Source organism: Coturnix japonica, linkage group LGE22C19W28_E50C23 (genome assembly GCF_001577835.2).
Source record: "Coturnix japonica isolate 7356 linkage group LGE22C19W28_E50C23, Coturnix japonica 2.1, whole genome shotgun sequence".
Taxonomy (NCBI): domain Eukaryota; kingdom Metazoa; phylum Chordata; class Aves; order Galliformes; family Phasianidae; genus Coturnix; species Coturnix japonica.
In genome coordinates, this window is record NC_029544.1 from 1561908 (window position 1) to 1589671 (window position 27764).

At 60.8% G+C, this 27764-nt stretch overlaps 2 protein-coding genes across 2 annotated transcripts in view; both read right to left on the minus strand.

Moving 5' to 3' along the window:
• Positions 1–3203, minus strand: part of NXPH4 (neurexophilin 4) — a 12985-nt gene extending 9782 nt beyond the window's left edge. Inside the window, exons 1-2 of the mRNA XM_015887041.2 lie at positions 3171–3203; positions 1174–1488 (exon numbers count right to left, since the gene is read on the minus strand). Of these exons, the coding sequence (XP_015742527.1) occupies positions 1174–1488; positions 3171–3203 (348 nt within the window). The remainder of the gene's footprint in view (positions 1–1173; positions 1489–3170) is intronic.
• Positions 3204–3302: 99 nt separating this feature from the next.
• Positions 3303–27764, minus strand: part of LRP1 (LDL receptor related protein 1) — a 79416-nt gene continuing 54954 nt past the window's right edge. The window contains 67 exon segments of the mRNA XM_032441070.1: positions 3303–3475; positions 4411–4555; positions 4641–4728; positions 4842–4906; positions 5194–5233; positions 5236–5263; positions 5265–5295; positions 6025–6202; positions 6410–6571; positions 6665–6838; positions 6919–7059; positions 7536–7712; positions 7875–7991; positions 8122–8228; positions 8489–8667; positions 8764–9035; positions 9263–9382; positions 9595–9729; positions 9799–9942; positions 10134–10256; positions 10611–10730; positions 11169–11301; positions 11491–11597; positions 12861–12977; positions 13129–13254; positions 13500–13622; positions 13860–13979; positions 14067–14183; positions 14318–14411; positions 14700–14848; positions 14983–15171; positions 15334–15539; positions 15693–15880; positions 16224–16343; positions 16670–16755; positions 16877–17060; positions 17204–17391; positions 17472–17612; positions 17746–17868; positions 17949–18077; positions 18160–18276; positions 18537–18671; positions 18779–18928; positions 19007–19120; positions 19491–19610; positions 19970–20098; positions 20203–20328; positions 20806–20998; positions 21121–21325; positions 21432–21621; positions 22397–22768; positions 22895–23019; positions 23103–23254; positions 23402–23528; positions 23606–23735; positions 23827–23961; positions 24080–24211; positions 24836–24964; positions 25062–25202; positions 25349–25498; positions 25578–25672; positions 25927–26101; positions 26194–26421; positions 26512–26643; positions 26727–26971; positions 27185–27349; positions 27425–27674. Of these exon segments, the coding sequence (XP_032296961.1) occupies positions 3335–3475; positions 4411–4555; positions 4641–4728; positions 4842–4906; positions 5194–5233; positions 5236–5263; positions 5265–5295; positions 6025–6202; positions 6410–6571; positions 6665–6838; positions 6919–7059; positions 7536–7712; positions 7875–7991; positions 8122–8228; positions 8489–8667; positions 8764–9035; positions 9263–9382; positions 9595–9729; positions 9799–9942; positions 10134–10256; positions 10611–10730; positions 11169–11301; positions 11491–11597; positions 12861–12977; positions 13129–13254; positions 13500–13622; positions 13860–13979; positions 14067–14183; positions 14318–14411; positions 14700–14848; positions 14983–15171; positions 15334–15539; positions 15693–15880; positions 16224–16343; positions 16670–16755; positions 16877–17060; positions 17204–17391; positions 17472–17612; positions 17746–17868; positions 17949–18077; positions 18160–18276; positions 18537–18671; positions 18779–18928; positions 19007–19120; positions 19491–19610; positions 19970–20098; positions 20203–20328; positions 20806–20998; positions 21121–21325; positions 21432–21621; positions 22397–22768; positions 22895–23019; positions 23103–23254; positions 23402–23528; positions 23606–23735; positions 23827–23961; positions 24080–24211; positions 24836–24964; positions 25062–25202; positions 25349–25498; positions 25578–25672; positions 25927–26101; positions 26194–26421; positions 26512–26643; positions 26727–26971; positions 27185–27349; positions 27425–27674 (9689 nt within the window). The 3' untranslated portion in view covers positions 3303–3334.

The following is a 27764-nucleotide window of genomic DNA, read 5'->3' on the forward strand; positions in this document are numbered from 1 at the left end:
AAGATTGCGCCTCTGTGCCCCCCACAGCGGCCGAACCTATTGGGGGGGGGGCGATGGCACCACCCCTACGTGCCCCCGCCCCCCCCCGGTCTGTGCTGACCCCCCCCCCCACAATGAGAACTGTGGCTGAGCAGGGGGGGGCAGAGGGGCCAAAGCGCCCGCTCCGCTTCCAATCAAAACAAACCCATTTGTCTCGAGATGGGACACGGAGCCGGGGGGGGTCCACACGGAGCCGCCCCGCATCACGCGCACCGATACGGACAGGGATGGGAGACCGGGGGGGGCTTTAGGGAGGGGGGGGGGGGTCCTGTGTGTGCGTCTTACTTCCCGATGAAGGGGGGGTTGGGGGGGGGGGCAATGGGCCTCCGTTTGATCATATGGAAAGCCGGTGGAAATGGGCCTTTTCTAACGCGGCTCTTCGGGGGGGGCACCGAGCCCGACCCCCCCCCATCTATCAGCAGCCTTTGGGTCGGGGAAAGTGGAAGTGTGGGGGGGGGGACACCAACGGTGGGACTGCCGGGGGCGGGCAATAGGGAATGGTGGCGATGTGCAGCCCCCCCCCCCCCAACCCTCAGCGCTGTGTTTAATGGCAGGCGATGGGGGTCACAGAGCGCTGCCCCCCCCCGAAACTCCACCCGGAACGGCCCAACTCGGGGCTTCTCCGGACCCCCCCCCCATAACACTCTAACCGTCCCCTTCCTGCAAACCCCCCCCCCACATTATGAACACGGACCCCTTCCTCACACCCTTCACTCTTCCCCCCATATGCGATCACCCTGGCCCCGCATCTCCTTGACCCCCACCCAGATGCTCAAACCCCCCCTCCCCAAATAACGGCCACTGCTGCAGCCGACCCCCCCATAACCCCTCTCACAACCCCTATACCCCCCATACCCCCTATACCCCCCCATACACCCCTTATACCCCCTATACCCCCCATACCCCCCTATATCCATCCTATATCCCCCTATAAGTCCCCCTATACCCCCCATAACCCCCCTATACCCCCTATAAGCCCCTATACCCCCTATACCCCCTATACCCCCTATACCCCCTATATCCCCTATATCCCCTACTATCTCCCCCTAATGCCCCCCATAACCCCCCCTAATACCCCCCTTAAAGCCCCCTATAGCCCCCTCCACCTAATCCCCTAAGGTCCAGTGCCGCTACCTGCAGCAGCAGCAGCCCACGGCCCGAGCAGCGATAGTGGAACGGGGCCGGACCGGGCGGCGGAGCATCGCGGCGGGTCGGTCTGTCTGTCTGTCTCTCTATGGGTCTCTCTATGGGTCTGTCTATGGGTCTGTCTATGGGTCGGTCCGTCGGTCCGTCTGTCCGTCGGTGGGTCGTTCCGCTCCGGTGTCGGGTTGATGATGATGGAGCCGTGATGGAGGCACGAAGAAGTTGGGCACTTCGGGGCCGGGCGGTGCCCTCCCTGCGCAGCGACGCCAACCTCCGACCGAACCGACACCGGCAACCGGGTTTGTGCTGATTTCGGGAGGGGGGGGGGGGTTCCGTAACTCAGCGCTGACAGCTCCGGGGGGCGGGACTGAGCCGCTGCCCTTTGGGGGGGGGGGGGGGGGATCGCACAATCCTCGGTGTACCCTGAGAATGGGGAGCCAACAGACTGGGGTCCTGCCGCCCCCCCCCCCATCACAGCCAAACCCCACACACTACGGGGGGGGGGGGGCAGCTGACCCCCAAGATGCCCCATTCTACATATAGGGGGGGGTCCTCCTGTCCCAACCTCCCCCCCCCCCCCCACGGAGGCCTCTGTGACCCCCCGCCTATAAAGGTCATGCACCATTGTACAGCTGGAAGGAATGGAGGGGGGGGGGGTCCTGGCCAACCAACACCCCCGCCCTTCAAAGCCTCATGCACTGTGGGACCTCCACATATAGGGACCCCCATATGGGGGGGCTCCTCCCCCACTCCATTCCTCATAACTGAGGTTGGGGGGCATCGCTTTCTTCCCCCCCCCCGGCCTTCAGCACCAGCATGGACCTCCAAAGGAGGCCCCACCTCCCTTCATTGTCGGGCCCTTATGGGTGGGTGGGGGGGGGGGCTCTGCCGGGACCCCCCTGTTGGTTGGTGTCGTTTGGGCTGGTTGGGGGGGCAGGGAGGATGGGGGGGGGGGGGGCACATCAGTGCGAGGTGGGAAAGGGCTGAATTCGGGGGGGGGGGGGGGGAAGGAGGGCTGGAAAATAGAACAGGAAGGACAAAAAGAAGCGAAGAAGAAGAAGAAAAAAGGGGGGGGGCGGAGTTGGGGGGGGGGGAAACGCTTCGGAGATGGAAAAACGATACCGGGAACAAAGCGCTGCGAGGAAATAGAGGAAATAGATCTGAGAAAGAGCGGGTAATCGGGCGTTCAACAGGCAGCACCGGGGGGGGGGGGGCATAGAAAAAAGAAGCGGGGGGTGGGGCATCAGAAGGGAGCGCTTAGAGTACCCCCCACATCCCAAATTCCATTCCCGTGTGCGGCTGCAGCGCCACTGGTGGCTGTAAATTGAGGGGGGGGGGAGCACACCACGCAGCCCTCCCTTAATAAGGTCAGGGTCGGATCCCCCCCCCCCCCCCATTCTGGCCCGCCCCCCCCCCCATTTAAACTCAAGCGACCCGGCTCGTCCGTTTTGTACAAAGTTTATTTATAACAACGTTCTGGTTCTGTTTAGTTGCAAAGGAATCCAGCAAAAATTATTAAAAACGTTTCCCCCCCCCAACTAATGAAAAGGAATGAGGGGGGGGGGTTGGGCTCTCCTCCTCTCCTCCTCCTGGCCCGCCCCCCACCCGCCCCCCCCCACATGCGTGTTATGAGCTCTTACTAATAAAAGCGAGGTCGGCTCGGGGGGGGGGGGGTGTGTTTTTCCTGTTTTAAAAAAATGTGCAAAGGTTTTTTTTTTGGGGGGGGGGTTTGAGGGGGGGGGGTGGGGGCTCATCCCAGTAACAGCTGGGGTGGGGGGGGTTCAAGCTGATGCAATTGGGGGGGGGCGCACAGAAGCCCCCACCCCCCCATTGCTGCTGGCTGGGGGGGGTGAAAGCTGCTGCCCCATAACGTGATGGAGGTGGGGGGGGTTTTTAAAATGTGGCGGGGTCCCCAATAGCGCAGAAACCTCATCTGAACCGCAGCAGTGGCGGGGGGGGGACGTCCAGGGTACATTAATACTGCTCACATAGAAATAGTAATAATCTTCAATCTTGTACATTTATACAGGCTCTCTTCACCCCCCCCCCCCAATAACCCCACCCTATATAATCCCACCCCCCCCCATTATTTCCATCCGACACCACACACATCCAACCCGATTACCTGCTCCTTCCCCCCCCCCAACACACACTATGCCAGGGGGTCGGTCAGGTCGTCGTCTGCCCCACGCGCCAGCAGCTCCCGTTTCTCATCGGTGCTGGCCAAGGAATTTCTGCTGCTGTGGGCCCCCATGTACAGGGTGGCGTACACAGGGTTGGTGAAGTTGGTGGGCTGCAAAGGTTTAAGGTGGGGGGGGGGCATAAATGAGGTTAGGGGGCTTGAAGAGTAATGGTGTGTTGGGTTATGGGGGGCTCTGCCCCATAGAGTGGTGGTGATTGGGGTGTAATGAGGTTAGGGGGCTTAAAGAGTAATGGTGTGTTGGGTTGGGTGGGGGTCTGCCCTATAGAGTGATGGTGATTGGGGTGTAATGAGGTTAGGGGGCTTAAAGAGTAATGGTGTGTTGGGTTATGGGGGGGTCTGCCCCATAGAGTGGTGGTGATTGTGGTTAAGGGGCTTAAAGAGGCAATGGTGTGTTGGGTTATGGGGGGCTCTGCCCTATAGAGTGCTGGTGATTGGGGTGTAATGAGGTTAGGGGGCTTGAAGAGGCAATGGTGTGTTGGGTTATGGGGGGGTCTGCCCTATAGAGTGGTGGTGATTGGGGTGTATAAGGTTAGGGGGTTTAAAGAGTAATGGTGTGTTGGGTTATGGGGGGCTCTGCCCTATAGAGTGGTGGTGATTGTGGTGTATGAGGTTAAGGGGCTCAAAGAGTAATGGTGTGTTGGGTTATGGGGGGGTCTGCCCTATAGAGTGGTGGTGATTGGGGTGTAATGAGGTTAGGGGGCTTAAAGAGTAATGGTGTGTTGGGTTATGGGGGGGTCTGCCCCATAGAGTGGTGGTGATTGGGGTGTAATGAGGTTAAGGGGGCTTAAAGAGTAATGGTGTGTTGGGTTATGGGGGGCTCTGCCCCATAGAGTGCTGGTGACTGCCCTAAAAGGGTCAATTCCAACATGCCCCCCCATATCTTCCCCATCTCACCCAGCTGTGCCCCCCCTGCCCCATTCACACCCACTGTGTGAGCTCCCCTTAAAGCAGCTCAGCCCCCCAACCTGCATCGAGTCCTCCCCATGTATAGGATTAGGATTAACACCCCCCCCCCCCAGACCCACCTTGTCAGGGTCCAGGGCGAAGTCAGCGTCCAGCAGCTCCCCCACGTCGTCGTCGGGTTCCCCCTCGTACATTTTATAGGTCGGGTTCCCAATCTCCACATTCATGGCCCCGTTGGTCATTCGTTGGTGCTGGAAGCCCTTGGCACTACGGGGGGGCAAAGAACAGGGTCAGGGTGGGGGGGTAAAACCATGACCCCCCCCCCCCCCATAACCACCTCTATCCCACTCACCCTTTAATCCTCCACTTGTACCAGGCAAAGGCCACCACGGCCAGCAGGAGCAGCAGCAGCAGGATGGGGATGACGATGGAGGCGGTTCCTGCAGCACAAAGGGGGGGGTTGGGGGTCAGGGGGCTCATCCCTGGGGGGGGCACAGGGCCCAGTCTTACGTCCCAAGCCCCCCTCCCTCCCCTTGCCCCCCCCCCCACATACGGCTGCTCTGCTGCTCCCCCACGATGAACTCCTCACAGCGCGGCCCCGTCACATCCATAGGGCACCTGAGAGCAGGGGGAGAGCAGGGGGTTAGAGGGGGCAGGACGGCATGCGGGGAATGGGGGGGGCAGGGGGGGCACGGGCGCGGTGGGAGGGGCACAGGACTGCTACGGGGGGAGGGGGATGACCACAGATCGGGGCTGTCAGCATTGCTTGGGGGGTTGGAGGAATCTCCCCCCTGCATGGCACAGCCCCGTAGCCCCCCCCCCCCCCCCCCCCCCCCCCCCCCCCCCCACCCCCCCCCCCCCCCCCGCCCCCCCCCCCCCCCCCTTGAAGCCCCCCACTCACTTACAGGCACTGGGGCAGCTGCGTCTTGTCGCTGATGGAGCAGTGCCGCCGTTCAGGCAGTAGCTGTCGCAGGTTCAGGCAGCTCGGTGCCATCTGTGCCACGGGGGCAGCTGGAGCGGCACCCAGGTCAGTGCATGGACACACAGTGATGCCCCCCCACCCCATTACCCCCACCCCACCCCAGTGATGCCCCACCCCCCGTTAACCCCCACCCACCCCAGTGATGCCCCATGTACCCCCCCACCCCGCCGTGATGCCCCCACCCCCATTTACCCCCACCCACCCACAGTGATGCCCCCCCCCCCTTACCCCCACCCACCTCCCAGTGAATGCCCCCCCTATGCCCCCCACCCACCCCATGTGATGCCCCCCCCAATTTACCCCCCACCCACCCCAGTGATCGCCCCATTTACCCCCCACCCACCCCAGTGATGCCCCCTCCCATTGCCCCCCCACTCACCCCAGTGATCCCCCCATTACCCCCCACCCACCCCAGTGATGCCCCCCCCATTACCCCCCACTCACCCCAGTGATGCCCCCCTTTTTTAACCCCCCACTCACCCCAGTTGCATGCCCCCATACCCCCCACGTACCCCAGTGATGCCCCCCATTACCCCCACTTTCACCCCAGTGATGCCCCCCATTACCCCCCACCCACCCCAGTGATGCCCCCCATTACCCCCCCCCCACCCCCACAGCTCTGCCTGCTCCTGGTCCCATCTCCATGCCAGCCCTGGTGCCCCACTGAACCACAGAGCACCCTATGGGTACCCACGTCCTCACCCCCCCCCCATGCAGACCCTTCCCACCCCTGCACCCCCAGCCTCACGTCACTCACATGCAGGACACCTCCCCGCTCTGCCTGTTGATGTTACATTTCCCCTCCTGGCACCGGGAGCATTTGTTCTCCTGGCATTGAGAGCCCTCGAACTGCGGCGGGCAGCGGCACTGCTTGCTGCCATCCCTGCTCATCTGGCACACGCCGTTGTTCTCGCAGTAGTCGAAGCATTGTTCTATGGGGCACAGGGGGCTCAGGGTGGGGGGTACAAGGGGAGACAACCCCCATTCACCCCCCCAAGGTGCCACCCTTGGTCATAGCGCTGGCTCATGCTTGGCCACCCTGCATGTCCCCCTGTGCAGAGCTCCATAGCAGCAGCTCAGCACCCAACCTGCACCTCCCAATGCATAAGACCCCCACCCCCCCTTTGCCCCCCACTCACGGTACTGGCAGCGGTCCCCGATGAAGGTGGCCGGGCAGCGGCAGTTGGGTTGGTTGCCCTGGTTCACCGTGCAGCTCCCGTTGTTCTGACAGTAATTGGTGCAAACCTGCTGGTCGCAACGGGACCCCGTGAAGCCGGTGGGGCAGCGGCAGGTGGGCATGCCTAGGAATGAATGAGAGCCATCAGAGCCGTGCTGTGTGCCCCTATGTGCCCCCCACAGCCCCCCAACGAGGCTCCCAGCCCCATAGCTCTCACCGGATGGGGACGCGGTGCACAGCCCCCCGTTCTGGCAGTAATCAGAGCACTGGTTGATCTGGCACCTCTCCCCGTTGTAGCGCGGCTGGCAGCGGCACTTGGCCTGTTTGCGGGCGTTCAGGAAGCAGCTGCCCCCGTTCAGACACACCAGGTCGCACGTGTCGGTGGTGGGCACTGGGATTAAGGTGGGAGGTGAGCAGGGCTGTGCCAAACAACACCCCCCACCTCTATCCATCCTCTTCCTCATCACCTACCCACAGCAGACGCGGTTGGGGAGGGGATGAGCACGCAGGTGCCGTTGTCCAGGCGTTTGCCATTGGGGCAGGTACAGACGGGGCCGCTGGGGCTCAGCAGACAGAGCCACTCACACTTCTTACGGTCACAGGGGTTGGTCACTGCCAGATAGAAGGGACAGCACAGAGTGAGGCTGCCCCACAGCACCCAATGCCTTTGGGTCACCCTGGCAGCTTCCCATTGCGCCCCGGCCAACATGAACCCCCTTCCATTGCGCCCTGGCCAACATGAACCCCCTTCCATTGCGCCCTGGTCAACATGAACCCCCTTCCATTGCGCCCTGGCCAACATGAACCCCCTTCCACTGCGGCCCTGGCCAACATGAACCCCCTTCCATTGCACCCTGGCCAACATGAACCCCCTTCCATTGCACCCCGGCCAACATGAACCCCCTTCCATTGCGCCCTGGCCAACATGAACCCCCTTCCACTGTGCCCTGGCCAACATGAACCCCCTTCCATTGCACCCTGGACAACATGAACCCCATGCCCAACCAGCTTGGCTCAGCCCCCCTGCTCCCTTCACCCTATAACCACCCCATGTTAGACTCATTGAACCCCCCAAGGCCAACACTCACCCTCCGGCTGCTTGTACTGGTGGTAGAGCACCACGTCGGTGGCGTGGTTGAGGCCGGACGTCAGGTTGGTGACGGATTTGTGCCCGAATTTGTGGATCTTGAAGATGCGGTTGTTGATGTAGGTGACGCCGTAGATGTAATCCTCAAAGATGTCGATGCTGAAGGGATGGCTCAGCCCTGGGGGAGGGAGGAGAGCAGAGCTCAGACACAGGAGGCACAGGGCATTGCCATGGGCAGGGCTGAGAGCCTATAGATGGGTGCTGGGCTGGGGTCTCCCATCATGAAAGAAACCCTGGACAGGTCAACCTCCCCCTGCTGTTCCCACATCCCCCTGCTCACCCTTCTTGTTGTCGATGGCCACGACGGGGTCGGTGCCGTTGAGCCGGATGCTGCCGATGACGGACAGCTTGGCGTCAGCCCAGTACAGCCGCTCGTTGTGGTAGTCCACAGCCAGACCTGGTGCACACACAGCCATGAGGGGGGCTCAAAGCCCACCCCGACCCCCCGCCCCAACTCCTTTCCAAGCAGGACCCAGCCGTGTCCCCCCCACTGCAGGTCACTGGCACCTCCTGTCCCCCCTGTTCACCTGTTGGCCATTGGATGTTGTCTTGCACCAGCGTCTCGCGCAGCGTCCCATCCATTGCGGCCGTCTCGATCTTGGGGTGATTGCCCCAGTCTGACCAGTACATAGTCCTGCAAAGGACGTGGGCAGGTCAATGCCAGCAGGGCTGTAAAGAGGGGACGAGCAGGACAACCCCGCAACCCAGCAGAGGAGAAACCCTCAGCCTTCCCCCAGCACCATCCTAATGGGGTGAGCCGACCTCAGATACCACCCACCCCAACAAAGAGCGCGTCCCTGAGGCACAGGGAGCACCCACCACGGAAGGGTTTGTTGGTAAGGAAGCGGGGTGAGGGCAGGATAGAGGGTAAGAGGGAAAGGGCTGGAGTCTCACCCCCTAAGTGGATCAACCACAATGGCATGGGGCTCATCAATCATGCCCGAGATCAGCGTCTTGCGATTCTCGCCTTTCATCTGCGCCACCTCGATGACATCCCGCCCGGAGTCCGTCCAATAGATGTTCCCAGCGACCCAATCAACAGCAATACCCCGCGGCATCTTCAGCCCGGAGATCTGGGGAGGGCAGAAGGAGGAGGCTCAGGGCTGGAGGCTCGGGGTCGGCCGCCCCACTGCACACCTCCCCCATTATTATATGGGACCAGAGCTCACGTTCAGGTGGGTGACACCGCCGTCGATCTGGCGCCGGTTGCGGTTGGAGGCGGTGGAGGCAGCAGAGGAGGCGGGCAGCTCGCAGTATGAGATCCTGCCCGTGTGCCAGTTGGTCCAGTAGATCTTGTTGCCCTTGACGTAAATGTCCATGGCATCGATGCGCACGTTCTCGTCGCCCTGGAAGGCCGGCTCGTAGGCTGAGTTGGGGTTGAAGGGGTACATGCTTCTGATCTTGTTGTCGTCCGCAATATAGAGGATCTGGTGCTCTGAACCTGAAGGGGAAGAGATGTTGGTGATGCCCAGGGATGCTCTGACAGCACAGATCGGGTGCTCAGCGTCCCTTTGTGCTGGGGAGGGACAGATGGATGGGACACACTGACAGGGCCAGCATCCCATCAAGATGGGCAGAGCGAAGGGTGAGGAGGAGGAATAGGAGCTGAGTCCTGCAGCAAAGCACGGCATGCTCAGGGTTTGTGCACACCCGCAGCCCCCTCCTGACCTTCTGCCTTGCACATGTTGTCGGTCTTCATGAAGTTCTTGGCGCAGCTGCAGACGTGGGAGCCCTTGGTGTTGTTGCAGAGCTGGGAGCAGGTCCCGAAGCGCAGACACTCATTGACATCTGAGCAGAGATATGAGAGGGGAGATGGGGTCAGGGGGCTCAGGAGGTGTCTCCAGGCTCAGCACTGGGGCACAGAACCCCCACCACCCTCCAGGCCCCTCATCTGTGCCCTATGGACGCCATTCCCGACATCCCAGCTGCTTTGCAGACACAAAGATGCATCCTAAGGGTGAAAAGCAGCTGTAAATATGGCCCTCAGCAGCAGGAAGTACCTTGACAGGAATTCTTGTCTGGCACCTTCTGGAAGCCTCTGCGGCACGTGCAGTACGTGGAGGACTGCGCCTGGATGCACTGGGCCTCATCTCCACACATGGTGGCGTTGGTCATACAGTCATACGACTTGTGCTCTGTGGTGGGAGACACGGTCAGCACCCACACAGCCACCCAGCGCCCCCCAGCCCCCTATTTGTACCCACCATGAGAGCAGGACTTCTCATCAGAGCCATCCCCGCAGTCATCAAAGAAGTTGCAGCGGAGGTTGGCGCTGATGCACTTCTTGTTCTCGCACAGGAACTCGTTCTTGTCCTGGCTGCAGCTCTTGGGCTTGGCCGTGGGGGACTCTGTGGGAGCACGGGCAGCACTGTGACACCCTGGGGCCCTGGGTGCCCGGCCCCATGCATGGAGCAGGGGGAGAGCAGCTTGGGGAGGGTCTTGCAGTGCTGGCAGCTGCCCCCAACACTGGGGAAGGAGCAGGGGGCCAAGCCAAGCCCAGCGCCCTGCAGGGAACAGCCCAGGCTTGGTCTGCACTCACCGCAGTCCTTCTCATCAGTGTTGTCTCCACAGTTGTCAATGCCATCGCACTGCCGACCGATCCACAGACATACCCGGTCGTTCTTGCAGCGGAACGGTCTGTTGGGGGGACACTGGAATTTCACTGCACCAGCAAACAGAAACAAACGGTGACGGTGAAAGGAGACGCCATGGCCAGACTGTCACGCTGGTCACGAGCCGCTGCTCGGCCTCTGCCCGATCCCAGGGAGTCCCACAGACGTGAGCGGGCTCCAGAGACTAAAGCAAAGAGACTGAAGCAGACAATCACCCGCTGCTGGTGCCACAGCAAGGCATGGCCTCTCTGCCCCACCAGCCCTGTCCTAAACCCCACACCCACCCATCTCCAAGGCCACCCTCAAGAGGAGCCTGTTGCAGCCAGCAGACCCTGGCCCTGCCTCCTCCCTGCAGGGCCATGGTGGTGGCACAGCACTGGGAGCAGGGAGGCAGCGTCACTCACAGCACTCCTCAGGGTTTTCGTCCGAGTTGTCCCCGCAGTCGTCCTCTCCATCACATTTCCAGGCCAGTGGTTTGCACAGAGTGTTGTTGCACTGGAATTCGTCCAGGGGGCAGGTGCGCACTGTGACGGTGAAGGAAAGACAGTTAGGCCTCAGTAGGCCGCAGTAGGCCTCAGTTAGGCCTCAGTAGGCCTCAGTAGGCCTCAGTTAGGCCGCAGTAGGCCTCAGTCAGGCTCCAGGTAGGCCCAAGTTAGACCACAGGTAGACCTGAGTTAGGCCGCAGGTAGGCCTGAGTTAGGCCCGAGTTAGATCGCAGCTAGGCCAGAGTTAGGCTGCAGGTAGGCCTGAGTTAGGCCGCAGAAAGGCCTGAGTTAGGCCGCAGGTAGGCCTGAGTTAGACTGCAGGTAGGCCCAAGTTAGGCCACAGGTAGGCCTGAGTTAGGCCGTAAGTAGGCCCGAGTTAGGCCTTAGATGGGCCGCAGTCAGCCTGCCATGCCCAGGCGCTGCTCTGGTGCTCAGCCCCATCCCCAGCCCAGCTGGTGACCCCAGCGCTGCCATTACCTCCAGTACCACAGTCTTCCTCATCAGTGCCATCCATGCAGTCGGCATCAGCATCGCAGCGCCAGCGCATGGGGATGCAGTGCCCGTTCTTGCACTGGTACTGGTCGAACTCACAGCGGGGTATGCAGTCTTTCTGCAGTGAAAGGTGCAGGGATGGTGGTCAGCAGGGACAGCCCAGGCTGTGCTTGTTTCCTGCCCCATCATGGCAGCCAGAGCTGGGCCCTCAGCCCCCAGCTCCTCACAGGGGCAGGCACTGGGTTGAGGGGTCCCCATTGCAGCCTGAGGGCAGGACAGGGGGCTGCTCCCCTCCCCGGTGCCGTACCTCATCAGATCCATCCGCACAGTCGTGGTCTCCATCACACTTCCACCTCCCGGCGATGCAGCGGCCATTGGCACATGAGAACTCGCTCTCCGAGCAGGGCCGAGGTGCTGGGGACAGAACACAGGGCAGCCCTGAGCTCGGGCAGGAAGAGTGGCATCGCAGGGCAGACAGCACAGCCTGACCGACATTTGCACTCCATGGCATTGGGGACAGCGCGGGCACGCAGCTGGGGAATGGGGCTGAGCCCCCCCCAGCCCAGAGGTGCAGCACCAGGAAACGCTGGGGGAGCAGAAGCCAACAGGGGGTGACTGGGAGCAAAAGGGGGGACAGTCAGAGTGTCAGAGGGGCACGGGTTGCGGGGCCAAGACTGAGCCATGCGTGGGCCCTGGTGGTGCCGGGGATTTGGGCTGGTCCCAGCCCCTCTGCCCTCACTCGGAACTTAACGTCTTCATTTCATTTTCAAAGAGACTGTACATGGAATTAAAAAAGATTTTGGCAGGAACCTACCTCTGAGCGCCCCGTAACGACAGTGTGAAAATGGAAAAAAACATAAGATGAAGTGAAATGGCACGAACTCAAAAAACACGACATGAAAACAACAGAAAAAGGAAAAAAATAAAAATAAAAAATTCACGCTCTGGAGGCTGCAGGGAGACAGAGAGACGTGGGCGATGGGCTGGCACAGGAGGGGCTGCGTCTGCAGGGCTGTCTGCCAGCCCCATTGCCATCCCAAGGCAGCAGGGAGGGGGTCCTGGCCACCACCACCACCACCCCAGTCCCCACTGCTCCAAAGGACAGTGCTGGCACAGCTCTGCTAATTAGTTCATTAAGCTCGTTAAGGGGCAGCAGCTTCTGCCACTGCTTCTCCAAACCAGCCATCATTTCCTGCACACCTGAGCCAGGTCCAGGTTTGTGACTTGGGTCCGGCTCGTTGCAGACAGACCTCAGCCCCCATCTCGGAGGTGATGAGTTTGCACAGCCTCAGCCAAAGCACCTCGCAGGGCATTGCCTGCCAAAGCTGGAGCCAAAGTGCAAAGCGCTGGCGTAAAGCCGAGCTGCTCCGCAGCCTGCCCTGCTCCATCATGGCAGCACCCGCGAGCCCTGCAGGTGCTGGAGGGCATCGCTGCCTGCAAAGCAATGAGTTTTGGCCCATCCCTCTCATCTGTCACCACTTCTGGCCTCTCCCCAGAGCAGCCACGAGCTCCTGGAGTTCATGGGACCGACCAGCCACATCTGTGGGGCTGCAGCTCCCAACCATCAGCCCCAACTGCCCCAATGCATCCTGCACAGTGCAGAGCTGAGCACTGCAGGGGAGCCTCAAGTTCTGCCCTGAGCTCGTGGCTCAGTGCAGGTGGGATGGCAGCACGTACTGCAGCTCTCCTCGTCCGAGTTGTCCCCGCAGTCGTTGTCGTAGTCGCATTGCCAGCGGCCCGGCACGCAGCGGTTGTTCTTGCAGCGGAACTGGTAGGGCTCGCAGGTACGTTCGTCTGGGAGGGATGCAGACAGGAATGCATCAGCAGCGCCCACGCAGCAGGTGTGAGCAACCGGAAGAGCTGCTCGTTGCCTTCCCAAGGAGCTGAAATCCTGCAGCCTTTGGGGATGGGGGGAGACTGGAGACCCTCAAGGTCCCTCGCTCACCGCATTCCTCCTTGGGCTCATCAGACCCATCCCCACAATCATCCTCCCCGTCGCATTTCCAACGTGCTGGGATGCACCTTCCGGAGTCCTTGCAGCGGAACTCATCCACGCCGCACGTCATTTGTGCTGGGGAGAAAGAAATGGATGTAAATACGGGGAGGGGGCATTGAGCACCGCTGTCATCTCCCCTATGGGGCTCCCCTGCAGCTGAACCTGCACAGACCCAGATGGAGCCGCACCGCCTGCAGCCTCTAATGCAAGCAGACCAGCAGGGAAAAGCAAAGACTCAGCTCCACACACGTCGCTGCTGCAGTGGGGGCTGCAGGGGCTGCACCGACCCCTGTTTGCTCCCCCCTGTGGAGGATCCTTACTGCAGTTGGCGGGTTCGTCGGAGCCGTCCACGCAGTCGTTGTCGCGGTCGCACACCCAGACGCGGGGGATGCAGCGCTTGGTGATGGCGCATTGGAACTGGTTGGGGGCACACGTCACCTCGGCTGCGGGGGGAGGCACAGTCAGCAGAGGCAGCAGGAAGGCAGGGAGGGCTCTGCAAGCCCCCAGCCCATAATACAGCCCCACTAAACCCACCCCATAGATGCTATGGGCACCAGGGGAGACACAGAGCTCTGAGTGGGGCAGGTAATGGGCTCCCTCCATCCCCAGAGAGCAGGTAAAGGCAATACACGAAGACACAGAGCTGCTGACCCACACGGCCCCCAGCCCAGCCCACTTACGACAGTCCTTCTCGTCCTCTCCATCCCCACAGTTGTCCTGACCGTTGCAGCGGAAGATGCCGGGGATGCAGCGGTTGGTGTTGGTGCATTTGAACTGACTGGGCAGGCAGACGTGGATATCTGCCAAGGAGGTGACACCGTTTGCAATGGGGCTTTATTGGAGCCCTGCTGGGCTTTGAGGTCCATAAGGAAAGAGGATGAACCCACCACAGTTGGCCTCGTCCGAGTTGTCCTGACAGTCATTATCTCCATCACAGATAAAGGCCGGGTTGGTGCAGATCCCGGTGGAGCATTGGAACTGGCCTGGTCTGCACTTGAACTCGGCTGTGGGGAGAAGATGGGGTGAAACATCCCCTTATGGGAACACTTCCAGTACAGACCAAGTACAGCACTGGGCTCCAATGGGGCGACCCTCCTCATCCCCAATGCAGCAGAGCTTTGAGGAGCAGAGCACTCACGACAGTCCTCGGGCTCATCAGAGCGGTCCCCGCAGTCGTCCTCTGTGTCGCATTTCCACCAGAAAGGGATGCATTTGTCGTTCTTGCAGACAAACTGCAACAGAAAGGGACCCCAGACGTGAAGGGGAGACCCCATAGAGCCCCCTCTGCAAAGGGCTCCGACCTCTGTGCCATCCCATCCCACACATTAACCCTGGGTGCCACCTCTGGGCTATGGGGAGGGCAGCATCACCCCAAAGCTGCCCCCCACAGCCCATAGTTTGCACTTGCTCACACTAAAAGTCATGCATGCACCGCAGCCCCATGCACCAGCCCTGCACAGCTGCTTGCATGAAGCCACAGCGTGCTGCAGCAGTGCAGGATCAGCACATGGGGACGTTACCTGGCTGGCCGTACAGTTGGAGACGCAGGTTTTGCCATCGCTGCCCAAGTAGAAGTTGGTGGGACACGCACATTTGTGCCCCCCACCCGGCGACAGGAGGCAGAGGTTGCTGCAGCCGGCGTTGTTGGTCTTGCAGGGGTGGTTGGGAACTGCAAAGAGATGGACAGAGCTGAGTCAGCCCCATGGGGAGGACCCTGTGTTGGGCCCTACTCCCTGCATGGCACCCCCAGACCCTCCTGGCATCGTGTGCCCGGTGCTGGCCCTCAGAGCCCCCCCAGCTCACCGTCAGGCTGCCGGTAGGGGTGGTAGATGTGGATGTCCATGGGGCGATGCAGAGTGCTGATCAGCAGAGTCTTGTTGGCTCCCGTGGTCTTGTGGGCTCTGTTGATGGATTTGGTCTCCCAGTCGGTCCAGTAGATATAATCCTCAAAGAGGGTGAGGGCGAAGATGTGCGGGATGTCCTGGCTCAGCACTGAGGGGGGGAGAGGGCAGCTCAACAAGGGGCAGCCCCCAGACCCACCAAAAACAGGGTGAGCTCTGCTTGGAGCCAGCATTGGGGTCCCACCCCAAAGCCAGGCTCCAGCTCAGCAGCTCAGCACCCAACCAGGACCCAGAAGGTCCTGACAGCTCTCACCCGTGTGCCTGTTGGAGCCGTCCAGGCTGGCAAACTCAATGTAATCCTCCCGAGCATCAGCCCAATAGATCCGGCTGTTGATGTAGTCGAGGGTGAGGCCGTTGGGCCACGTTATCTTGGTGTCGACGATGACGCTGCGGTTGGTGCCATCCATTCCAATCTTCCCAATCAATGAGTGGTCTCCCCAGTCTGTCCAGTACAGGTAACTGGGAAGGGAATGGCAGATAAGAGCGGGACTGAGCCCAGCACAAAGCACACACAACGTGCTGGGCATCCTGCATGGCAGGAGGGGGTAGAACCACCCCTCCCCCAGTACAACATTAAACCACCAGCCCCATATCAGACCCCAGAGCTCTCACCCATTCTGCACATCCACCACCAGCGCCCTGGGCTCACGTAGCCCTGAATTCACCAGCACGGTGCGGTACGCCCCGTTCAGCTTCGACACTTCAATGGTGTCCCTGCCTTTATCACACCAGTACAGGTTGCCCCCAACCCAGTCCACTGCCAACCCATCGGGGTTACTGAGCCCGGTTCGGTGCAGAACCTGGAGAGGGGAGAAGAAGCAACAGGTTGGGACCATGCAGGATGCATCCATCCATCCCAGCTGCATCCATCCACCCCAGCTGCATCCATCCATCCCAGCTGCATCCATCCATCCATCCCAACTGCATCCATCCATCCATCCCAACTGCATCCATCCATCCCAACTGCATCCATCCATCCATCCCAGCTGCATCCATCCATCCCAACTGCATCCATCCATCCCAGCTGCATCCATCCATCCAATCCAGCTGCACTCCATCCTGCCATCTCTCAACTGCAATCCATCCCATCCATCCAGCTGCATCCATCCATCCCAGCTGCATCCATCCACCCCTGCCCCCCACCTGAACGTTGCTGCCGTTGATGTGCATGCGGCGGATCATGCTGCCCTGCGTGGTGACGTCTGTCCAATAGATCATCTGCTCCCGATAGTCGAAATCCAGAGCTACGGCGTTGTTCAGGCCCTGGGAGGGAGAGGGAAGCAGTCAAACAGTTCCACCTGCTGGCATTGGGTTATGGGGGGTGGTCCAGCAAACCCCCACCAGCCCCTGCAGCCCCTGCAAGCTGCTGTGCAGGCCCTGACCTATGGAGGTCCCTGCAGAACAGCTGTTTGCCTGCACACAATCCCATGCACAGTTGCAGTGAGAGCTCATGTGCATGGACCCCACTGTCTGCATGGGAGCCCAAATCCACCCACACCTTCATGCTGGGAGCTTTTGTGCATGCTGGACCCCCCCCATTAAGCTGCAGCCCCCACCCCGCAGGCTGCTGCTCCCCTCCCACCCCACACCTGCTTGAGCAGAGTGTAGTTGGAGCCGTCCAGGTTGAGCTTGCGCAGGTAATAGCGGTTGGCAAAGATGAGGAAGGGCTCCTCGTCTGCATGAAGGGATCAGAAGGTGGGTCAGGATCTGCCCTGTGGGTCCCACCCCACACCATGCACACAGCACCACTATAGGGCTGCAGCACCAGCAGCACCCCCAGCCCAAACCCCACTCACCAGTGACGGCCTTGCAGCTGGTGGGGTTGTCGGGTTTGAGCTTGTAGCCCTCAATGCACAAGCACTTGTAGCTCCCCAGCGTGTTGATGCATTTCTGGCTGCAGGGGTAGGTGGTGGAGCACTCGTCGATGTCGATGCACGTCTTCCCATCGTCCTTCAGCCTGAAGCCAGGACGGCATCTGCACTGCAGGAGGCATCGGGGGTGTCAACACAGCCGGGCACCCATGGGTGCATGCAGACAGGAGGGGAGAGCACCATGCAACGCCGCAGCACGGAGCAGGAGCAGCGCTGGGGATGCACAGCAGCATCAGCCCGGAGCGTCCCTACCTTGTAGCCGATCTTGAGGTCCTCGCACTCCTGGGAGCAGCCGCTCAGCTTCTTGTTGAGGCACTCGTTGATGAAGCAGTTGAGCTCGTCGGAGCCGTCGGTGCAGTCGTTGTTGTTGTCGCAAAGCAGAGACTCCGGGATGCACTTCCCGTTCTTGCACATGAAGAAGGAGTCGTTGCATTTGCTCTCTGCAGCGGGGTGAGAGCAGTGTGAGCTCAGTGTGAGGTGCAGCCCCATTCCCTGCACCCAAACGCGGCCCTGCAGGCACCTGGGCTGCTGCAACGCGGGTTCTTGGGCGCCTCATCCGAGTGGTCGTGGCAGTCAAACTCCCCATCACATTCCCATTGACTGTTGCTGAGGCAGCGGCCGTTGGCGCAGCGGAACTCGTGGGGGCCGCAGGTTGGGTACTCTGCAAGTGACAGGCACCATTAGCACGGCCATTACCAGCCCTAACACAGCCCTAACCCCTGCCCTGGGGACCACCAGGAGGGGAGGAGGGCTGTGGACCCCCTCACACCAACCCCAGACCCCCAATGACCCACCGCACTCCGGGGACTCGTCGGAGCCGTCGCCGCAGTCGTCGTCGTGGTCGCACACAAAGTGCTTGGGGATGCACTGCCTGTTCCCACACATGAACTCCCTCTCGTCGCAGGTGTTGTTGTACACTGGGATGATGCACCGTGCTCAGACCCTGCTCCCCTATATCCTCCCTTCAACCCTCATTTATCCCCCCTATGGGACTCACAGCAACCAGCAGCGAGGGTCTCATCGGCCCCATCGGCGCAATCCTTGTCCCCATCGCACAGCCAGCGCTCCGGCACACACACATACGTACCCGGGCACTGGAAGGACCCCGTGCTGCACGTGGTCAGCCCTAATAGGGGAAAATCCACTCGTGGAGAGGTGCCCCATAGGGCAGAGTGGTGGCAGTGGGGACGTGGGGCTGCAGCACTCACGGCAGCGACTGTCCTCGTCGGAGCCGTCCCCGCAGTCGTCGGCCCCGTCGCACACCCACAGCTTGGAGATGCAGCGGTGGTTGTTGCATTCGAACTGCACGGGGTAGCAGAACTTGTCTGGGAGGGGAGAGGAGGGGGCTCAGAGCTGGGGTAGCAGCCCTGCACCGTGCAGGGAGGGGATGGGGTGGGGGGTGATGTGGGACCCCACTATGGAGCTGCAACCCAAGTGGGCACAAAGTGCTGCGCAAATGGATCTGCTCTGCTCAGAAGCCTACACTTATGGAAGCAGAGCACTAAGAGCACTGGGGGCTGCTATGTGGCCTGGAGGAGGGTCCCCCCTGCCCCCCATCCCCCCCTGCTCCCCATGCTCTCCCCACCCTGCCGCTCACTGCAGTGCGTCTCATCTTCTCCATTCTCGCAGTCATCCTCTTTATCGCAGGTCCACGTCATGGGGATGCAGCGCCCGCTGGGGCAGGCAAAGTAGTTGGCCGGGCATTTGGGCTTCCTCCCACCTTTGGGGGGGGGGGGGAAGAAAACAGCCATAAAAACAGCAGCGTGGAGCCCCCTCCCCTCCATCCTCAGCCCAAACACGGGGGTCTCCATAGGGACGTGGGCTCACCGGGGCAGTTGCGCTCGTCGGAGTAATCCCCGCAGTCGTTGGCCCCGTCGCACACCCAGCTGGGAGCGTAACACAGCGACGTGTGCTCACACTTCTGGAACGTGGTGCCCTTCACCCCCAGCTTGAAGTAACTGCTGCAGTCGGTGGCGGCTGCGAGGAGATGCATTGTGAGCCAATGGACACAGAACTGGGGGCAATAGGGATGTGCGATGCACGCAGGGCACTCACTGCAGTTCATTTCATCCGATGCGTCCTCGCAGTCGATGAACTGATTGCAACGACTCGAGTTCCCGATGCAGCTCCCATCGCGGCAACGGAACTCGGTGGCAGCGCAGCTGGTTTCTGCAATGAGGTGGGATGAAGTCAAGTGGGTGGGGGTCCAGCACCCACAGCCCCATTGCAGCCCCCCCTGTGCCCACTGCAGCCCCCTCTGCACCCACTGCAACCCCCCCTGTGCCCATTGCAGCCCCCCCTGTGCCCATTGCAATCTGCTGTCACTCCATACCCCCCCAGCCCTGACTTTCAGGCCGCTCTGTGCTCTGCTGCATTGCCTGCACGGCTCTCCATCCCCACGCTGTGTTTGCACGCACGGCACGAGCCGTTCAGACCTTGTATCCTCCGCTCATCCCTCCCTGTGGAGCTGAAGGTAACCCCATCCCACCGCCCCCATTGCAGACAGCTGACAGCAGCCTGGCTTGCAGCCATTGCTTACTGTTGCACGGCACTTCGTCCGAGTTGTCCCCGCAGTCGTCCACCCCGTTGCACCAGAAGCGGCTGGCGATGCAGCGCCCGTTCATGCAGTGCAAGAAACCCTTCTTGCATTTGCGGCTGCCTGTAAGAATTAATGGGGGTTGGGGGGGGGGTTGCTGTGAGTGCTGGAGCTTTGGTAGCAACGTGGGACCCTCCAGCAGAGCAGAAACTGCACAAGCAGGGTGAGGAAATGGATTCAAGCTCAGCTTTTTGCAGCACGGATCCTCCCCAGCTGCAAAGCAAGGGCTGCTGCAGAGTGAAGCTGCAACCCCCCCCCCAACCCCAACCCTGGGTCTCCCATTGGCTGCAATTAGTGCAGCTCTGCAGCCTGCAGGATTGGGGGGCAAAGAGGGACGTGGAGCAGCAGGGGGAGGTGAGCAGAGACCCCCAGCAGCACTGAGCAGGATGGGATGAGCAAAGCAGCAAGAGGAGGAACCTTACTGCAGTAGGACTGCTTCTCATCCGACTTGTCCTTGCAGTGCACCACGCCGTCGCATGTCCGGCTGAAGTCGATGCAGTCGCCGTTGCCGCATTCAAACTCATCGTGCACGTTGCAGGTGGAGTTCAGAGCTGGGGAGGGGGGGGATACAAGGAGGGTCAGTGGGGCTGAGCGCAGCCCCTTCCCCTCCAGCCCATCCCCTCCTGGCTGCTGTCAGCTTCCACCTCCCCTCCACCTTTGCAGGTGAAATCCTCCTGCAGGACGCGCTCGCCGCGGCACGAGCAGTTGACGTGTCCTTTGGGGGTGAGCAGGCACAGGTCCTGGCAGCCGCCATTGTTCACCCTGCACGGGGACAGCTCACCTATGGGGGCACACAGAGGGGTCACACTCAGCAGCAGTTCCTCTATGTCCTTCATTATGGGGGGAGGGAAGGCACAGGATCCTCCCCATGCACTTCAATGGGGGGATGAGATCCTCCCCATGCACTTCAATGAGGGGATGAGATCCTCCCCATGCACTTCAATGAGGGGATGAGACCCTCTCCATGAACTTCAATGGGGGGATGAGATCCTCCCCAGCCACTTCAATGGGGGGATGAGATCCTCCCCATGCACTTCAATGGGGGGATGAGATCCTCCCCAGCCACTTCAATGGGGGGATGAGATCCTCCCCATGCACTTCAATGGGGGGATGAGTGGGTTTGGGGGTGTCTGTCCTCCCCAGGGGCACAAGTGGGGTGAATTCTCTCCCTTCAGAGCCCCCATGGGATTGAGTGCCCTCCCCTTGGATGTCCCCAAGGAACCACAGGAAGGAAGGAAGGGTGGTGGGGGGTCCTTACAGCTGTCGGTGTCGTTGGCCACAGCGATGATGCCCATGGGCTGCTGGGGGATGTCCACACGCAGCAGCTTCATGTCAGTGCCCACGTATTTGTTGGCTCTCTGCACGGCACGGCGCACCCAGTCCGTCCAGAAGATGTAATCCCCATAAACAGCCAGGCCAAAGGGGTGCACGGGTTCTGACTTCAGGATCACCTGTAGGACATTGGCGAGACATGAGCGCGAAGCTGTGGGGCAGCCCCAAACAAACACAGCCTGTCTCAAACTCAGCCTGCCCCATCTGCCTGCCCATAGAACCACCTTGTCCCCCCACTCACGTGGCGATGGGACCCGTCGTATTCACAGCGCTCGATCTTGTCCAACGTGGCATCAGAGAAATAAATCTTCTCAGCCCTGTGGTCGATGGCCAACCCGTTGGGCGTGCGGATGTCCTGGTCGATGATGATGAGGACGTTGGCACCGGACAGGGTGGCACGCATGATGCTGGGGTGCTGCTCATTCCAGTTGGTCCAGAACATCAGGCTGAGAAGGGAAAGGAAAGGAAGGGAGGAGATGGGAAGGGATGCACGGTGCCATTGCCATCCCCATCTCCCTGGTAGAGATGCATTGGCTCAATGCATCCACTCACTTCTGGCACTCATCGAGCACGAAGGCACGCGGGTGGTCGTCCCCTGACATGGTGATCACTGTCTCCCTCTCGAAGGCCCCCAAACGACTCTGATCCACAGTGTGACGGGTGATGGTGGAGGTGGTTGAACTGGTCCAATATAGAGTGTCCCAAGCTCTGTGATAAGCAAGCCCCTCCACTGACCCAACATCTGCAGGGGGAGGATGGGAAGGGGTGAGCACCCCTGGGCCTGAAGCTTAATAGGGGGGGGGGGTCTGCTCTGATGGATGCGAGCTCCTCAGCCAGGAACCTGAGCTGCACCCCCAGCCCTCCTGGCCATTAATAACCAACAAAAGCTTTAATGAAGCGGCGCTGAGAGATGGAAGCTGCTCACTAGCTTGTGGTAATAAAAGCCACCTCCAGCAGCAAATGTAAACACGCTCATTAGGGAGAGAGTTTATAACCCTGCTGCAGGTTCACCCCAGCAAAGCAACGGCCACAGTCCTTCCTACAGCCGTGGGAGCCAAGGAAACCAAGCAAGTGCAAGGAAACCAAGCAAATGCAAAGCAAGAGCTGGAGGTGAGGGCTGGGCTGGGTAAGCTCTGCTCAGCCCCCAGGGCTCAACGTGGCCATGAAGCACAAACAGCAGATCCCAAACGTGCTGCAGTGTGAGTTGCTGGAGCTCAGTGCATCCACGTGCACGGCTCAGCCTCGTGATGCGCCTTCGGTGCCAGGGGGGGCGCTGGGATTGCTCCTGATATCCAAGGCCATAAGGAAGGCGCAGGGGAGGGGGAGAATTCCCAGCTGAGCTCAGCTCCAAAACACCCCAAAGAAGCACAGAACAACCCGTGATGGGAGGGAGCCGAGAGCTCAGCAAGGCCAACAACAACGTCAACCGAGGACAGGGAAACAGGCAATGCAGGGGGGAGCTGGGGAGGAAAGGGGGGGGATGAGAAGAGCTGGGGCTGAGCCCCGAGGACGCTCACTCTCCACGATGGTTTTACGTCCCGTTCCATCGTCGTTGATCTGCTGGATGTTCCCGAAGTGGATGTCGCTGTAGAAGATGCGGTTGCTGCCTTTGGTGCCGTAGCGGTAATCGAAGGCCAAAGCGATGACGTTCTTCATGTGCTCGGCGTCCTCGAAGGGTTTGATGGGGGCGTTGAGGTTGTTCTCGTCCGACAGGTGGATGCTCTTGAGGATGGTGCGCTCCGAGTACAGCAGGTAGCCGTCGTAGTCGCGGCAGCTGACTCCATCCTCTGACAGCATCCCATGGGCGCAGGCACACGTCCGCTGCCCGGCGCCGCGGAACAGGCAGAGCTGCTGGCAGCCGCCGTTGTTCTGAGCACAAACGTTGGTACCTGTATGGATAAGAGGAGATCAGAGCTCTGCCCTGAGGGTGTATCAGCCCCATAGCCCCCATCCCAGCCCCACAGCCCCCTCCCAGCTCTATAGTCCCCTCCCGGCCCCATTCAGCTCCAACAGACCCTTCTGCCGTGCGCGGTTGAAGACTTTGATGTCCTTGAGCTGCACGCCGATGCCCGTCCGCAGGGACACCGACTCGGTGGCGTTGTCTTTGCTGCCTCTCTTAATGGAGCCGTTTGCGTGAGTCCTATGAAAGGAACCAGCCGTCACATCGCTCAGCCCCAGCTCTGAGCCCACCCCCATCACCCCCATCACCCTGGGACCCCCAACCTGTCGCTCCAGTAGATGTAATCCTCGAAGACGGACACGGAGAACATGTCCATGTTGTTGCTGGATAAAACCACCTCGCGGTTCTCGCCCGTCTCCAGGTCGATCCTCTCGATCTTGTCTGTCCGCGCATCACACCAATACAGCTTCCCATCCTAAGGAGAGGAGGAACAACCCCAATCAGCAACAGTGGGGCCGACCCCAAGGCAGCCCCACACCTCCACCCCATCCCGAGGCTCAGAGCTGTTGGGTGGATGGAGGGGGGGGGGGGGGTCTGAGGGGTCCCTCACCTCCCCACTCACCTCATAATCCACTGATATCCCATTGGGCCAACTGATGCTGACATTGACCAGCACCATCCGCTCGGTGCCATCCAGGCGCGAGCGCTCGATGCGGGGGTACTGCCCCCATTCCGTCCAGAACAGATACCTGCATGGGACGCAGAGTGAGACCACACAGACCCCTCAACCCCCCCCTCCCATACAACCCCCCCAGTCGATTCCTACCCCTTCTCTGGGTGCACAGTGATGGCCCGTGGTTTATCCAGGCCCTGCGAGATGACCACGTAGCGGAAGGACCCATTGAGCCTGGCCACCTCGATGACATCAAAGCCCTGATCCGTCCAGTAGATGTTCCCTGCACGGAGGGTCCGTGAGCGCCCACCCCCCCATTGCCCTGCTCTTATTTCCCCTCTGTCCCCCCCCCCCTTAATGCAGACCCCACTCACCCGCGATCCAATCCACAGCAATGCCCTCCACGCGCCCGATGCCGTTGGTGACCACGTCCTCGCGCCACGTCTGGTCCCTCTTGGCACGGCTGATGGTGCTCAGCCCCATGTCCACCCAATAGATGGTGTCGTTCTCTATAAGCAAGGATGGGCTCATAAAGTGAGGGTGGGGGGCTCATACAGTGACCACCATTGGGGTCAGGGGGTGCGATGGGGCAGGAGATGCAACTGAGCACCCCAACCCACAGCTCACCTGCATGGAAATCAATGCCCACAGCCAGAGAGGTCCCCGACACCGGAACCAGGGCGTCTGATTTGTCATTGGGGTCCAAAGGAATTCCACGGATCCCCTCGTGGACGGAGTAAAGGAGGAAGGAGCCGACACCTGCAGAACGTGGGGACAGTGAGGGCAGTGCTGGGTGTCCTTCATTGCCTCTGCTTTGCTCACATCCCTGCCTGATCACGGTCTAAGTGATGGGGGAAAAGCTGCCCTCCCACAATGGGGATGGGATGGTTGGGGGTAAAAGAAGGGCAGGACACACACTGAACTGAGAGCTGACACAGCTGGGGGTGAAATGGGGCCTTTGGGGCAGCATAGAAAGGCAGCAGAGCCCCCCAGGTCTGCACTGCACCCCCAGCTCAAGGCACACACAGCAGCACTGACCCCCAGAGCTCCCAGTGTGGGGCTGGGACAGACAGACACAGCCCCCCCCCCCCATTGAAGCCTCCAGCTGAGCGCTGGCACTGAGCTCTGCAGTTATTGTTGTTATTCCATCCCTGCCCTGACCCAGATGGTGCCAAAAGGACAGAACACGGTGCACACAAACAGCCTTGGAGAGGTTCTGGCACCCAGAGCCGCAGGGGGAGGGATCTCTGTTCCCCAAGGATGATGGTGGCAAATAGGGCAGAGCTGGGGGAGACCATTCACAGCCACAGGGACCAAAGGCAGCACCGACCCCATGCCCCCCATACAGTGCTGCCCCATAGATGTGGGCACAGCAGCGCTCACCCTCGCAGGACTGCTGCCCGCTCTTCAGGCTGTACCCAGCAGTGCACATACAGGAACGGGAGGTCTCCGAGGTGGGAAGGCAAAGCTGCGAGCAGTCGCCGTTGTTCACGCTGCAGGGGTTGCTCCCAGCTGGATGGGGAGGCAAAGGGTGACACAGGGTGAGGGGTGACACCCCGTCCCCCTCCCCAAGGACCCCCTGTTCCACGCAGCCCCCCCAGTTGCTCACCCTGCTGGATGCTCTCATCGTACACCTTCATGTGCATCACCAACGTGGTGCTGTTACGCAGCACCGTCACCTCCGTCCCGTCCTTCTTGTTGCAGGTTCCCATCCTCTCCGAGGCCTGGTCAGCCCACCACAGCTTGTCCCCTGCGTGTAGGGTCAGGAGCATGGAGCTGCTTTCCCCATCCTCTCCATGCAGCTTTAAGGCCACGGCATGGAGGGCAGGGGCTGTGCCCACCCCTCATTGAGCAGCACAGGGCAGGACCCCCACCCCATTACCCCACAGCTCTCACCCATGATGGCCAATGCAGTGGCCTTGCTCAGCTGGCTCTTCAGTGCCACAATCACCTCCAAGTCGCTGCCATCCAAGTTGCATCTATTGATGGTGCCGTTGCCGGAGCTGATCCAGTAGAGTTTGCTCTCGGGGTAATCAATAGCCAGGCCTGGGGACAAGGGAGAAGTGGAGTCAGAAGGATGGGGACCATCAGGAGGGGGAGATGGGAGCAGGGGGGACCCCCGTACCAACAGGGCCCTTCTGGTTGGTGAAGAGCAGCGTGCGGTTGCTGCCATCCATGTTGGCTACGCTGATGTTGTCCCCATCGGTCCAATAGAGCTTCCTGCAGTGATAACACAGTGATAAGCTGGGAGTGGGGAGGGGGCTGAGCCCATAGAGACAACACACACCTGTATGGCAGCCCAAAGCCCAGCACCCAACTCAGCACCAGAATGAAGCCCCCTCCTTGCACCACCCCATGCCCACCTCCCCCCTATAACACCCCTCACACATGATGCTGTGTCAGCTGTGCCCCCATATGTGCCCACTATGGCACTTTGATGCCCCCAGACCCCACATATGGGGGGTCACACGTACCCATGGATGGGGTGCACCACCAGGCAGTGGGGTTTATCCAAGCCCTGGATGACGGCGTTCTTAAAGGAGCCGTCCAACCGCGCCACGTTGATCTGCTTCTTGTTGGTGTCGTAGCTGGTCCAGAAGAGGTTTCTGGAAACCCAATCCACAGACAGGCCGTGAGCGTTGGGCAGGTCTGAAAAGCAACGTGGGGGGAGAGACAGAGGTCAGCTGTGATCTATGGGGCCGGGAAGGAGCTGCCCCATAGCAGAGCCCCACTGCACCCACCTGCAGACACGACGGTCTCGACGCCGGTGCCGTTGATAAAGGCTCTTTTGATGGTCTGCGTGCGCACGTCGGACCAATAGATGCGCTGCTCCACGGCGTCGTAATCCACCACGGTGACGTTGTCGATGTCGGGGACGGTGAAGGAGATGATGTAGTTGTAATAAGGATTATCGATATCCACCCCCCGAATCTCCATCTGCCGCGCGTACAGCAGGAACTTCTTGAACTCTGTGGGTACAAGGGGGGGGACGTGGTGGGATCTCGGCTCTATTGGGGGGCAATGGGGGGCTGAGAGCATCATGGTGCCCCCAGGCTCACCATAACACGTGGTGTTGTCCTTATCCAGCTTCATGAGGTGGGGGCAGGCGCAGGACAGCGTGCGGTTGTAGTTGATGAGGCAGAGGTGGGAGCACGGCCCTTTGCCTCCATTGGCTTCGCAGGGGTTGGGGGCTGCGGGGAGGATGGGGGGGGTCAGCAAACACCAGGACCCCCATCCATTGCTATGACCCCCCAAACCCCCCCACCAGGCTCACCCAGGGGCTGCCGGGAGGGGTGGTAAACCTGCAGGTCGAAGGGCTGCGTGTTGGTCCTCTGCACCACCGTCACGTTGTGCCCCGTCCATTTGTTGGCCTTGGCCAAGGTGTTGGTTCGCCAGTCGGTCCAATAGACCTCCCCCCCATAGAGGGTGACGGCAAAGGGGTGGGACAGGTACTCGTGGCCCCGCAGCACCTCGATGTGCCCCGTGCCATCGTATAGGGCTGAGTAGATGGCGTCCGACCTGTGCCCAAGAGATGGGGGGTGGGAGAAGGGGGTGAGAGCCAACATGGGGCAGGATCCAATGCAATGCACCCAGGGCAGCGAAAATCCAAAGCAAAGGCTGGGATGCATCACAGCCATCAGCCCCATAGAGAACAAAGGCTGCAGGGGGTTGGATGGGGGGGTGGGCAGCACCCAGTGGGGGCTGTAGGGATGGGGGGGAACCTGAGCCCACCTTGCATCAATCCAGAGGATGCGCTTCTCCAGGTAATCCACTGTGAGCCCATTGGGCCACCCCCCAGAGCCCGTCTCCTTGTGGATGGTGCGTCGGCCCTCACCGCTCATGGAGGCGGCTTCGATGCGGGGCAGGCTGGCGTCCCAGTCCGTCCAGAACAGGATCCTATGGGAACAACGGGGTTAAGATCAGTGGGGACATAGCAGCACCGCGGCCCCATGGAGGGGGAGCTGCTCTCACCCATAGCGGGGGTCCAATGCGATGGCCCGGGGGTGCTCGATGTCCCCGGCCAGCAGCGTGGTGCGCATGGTGCCGTCCAGTTTGGCCACCTCGATCTGGTCCAGGTTGCTCTCCACCCAATAGATGTTGCCTGCGATCCAATCCACCGCCAGACCCTCTGGGGTGGCCAAGCCGTATTGGATCACCACCTCGAAGCTGGTCAGAGCTGTGGGGCGCAGAGCAGTGGGGCTGAGGCTGCATGTCCCACCTCACATCCATCCCATCCCACATCCATCCCATCCCATCCCATCCCACATCCATCCCACCCCACATCCATCCCACCCCACATCCATCCCACCCC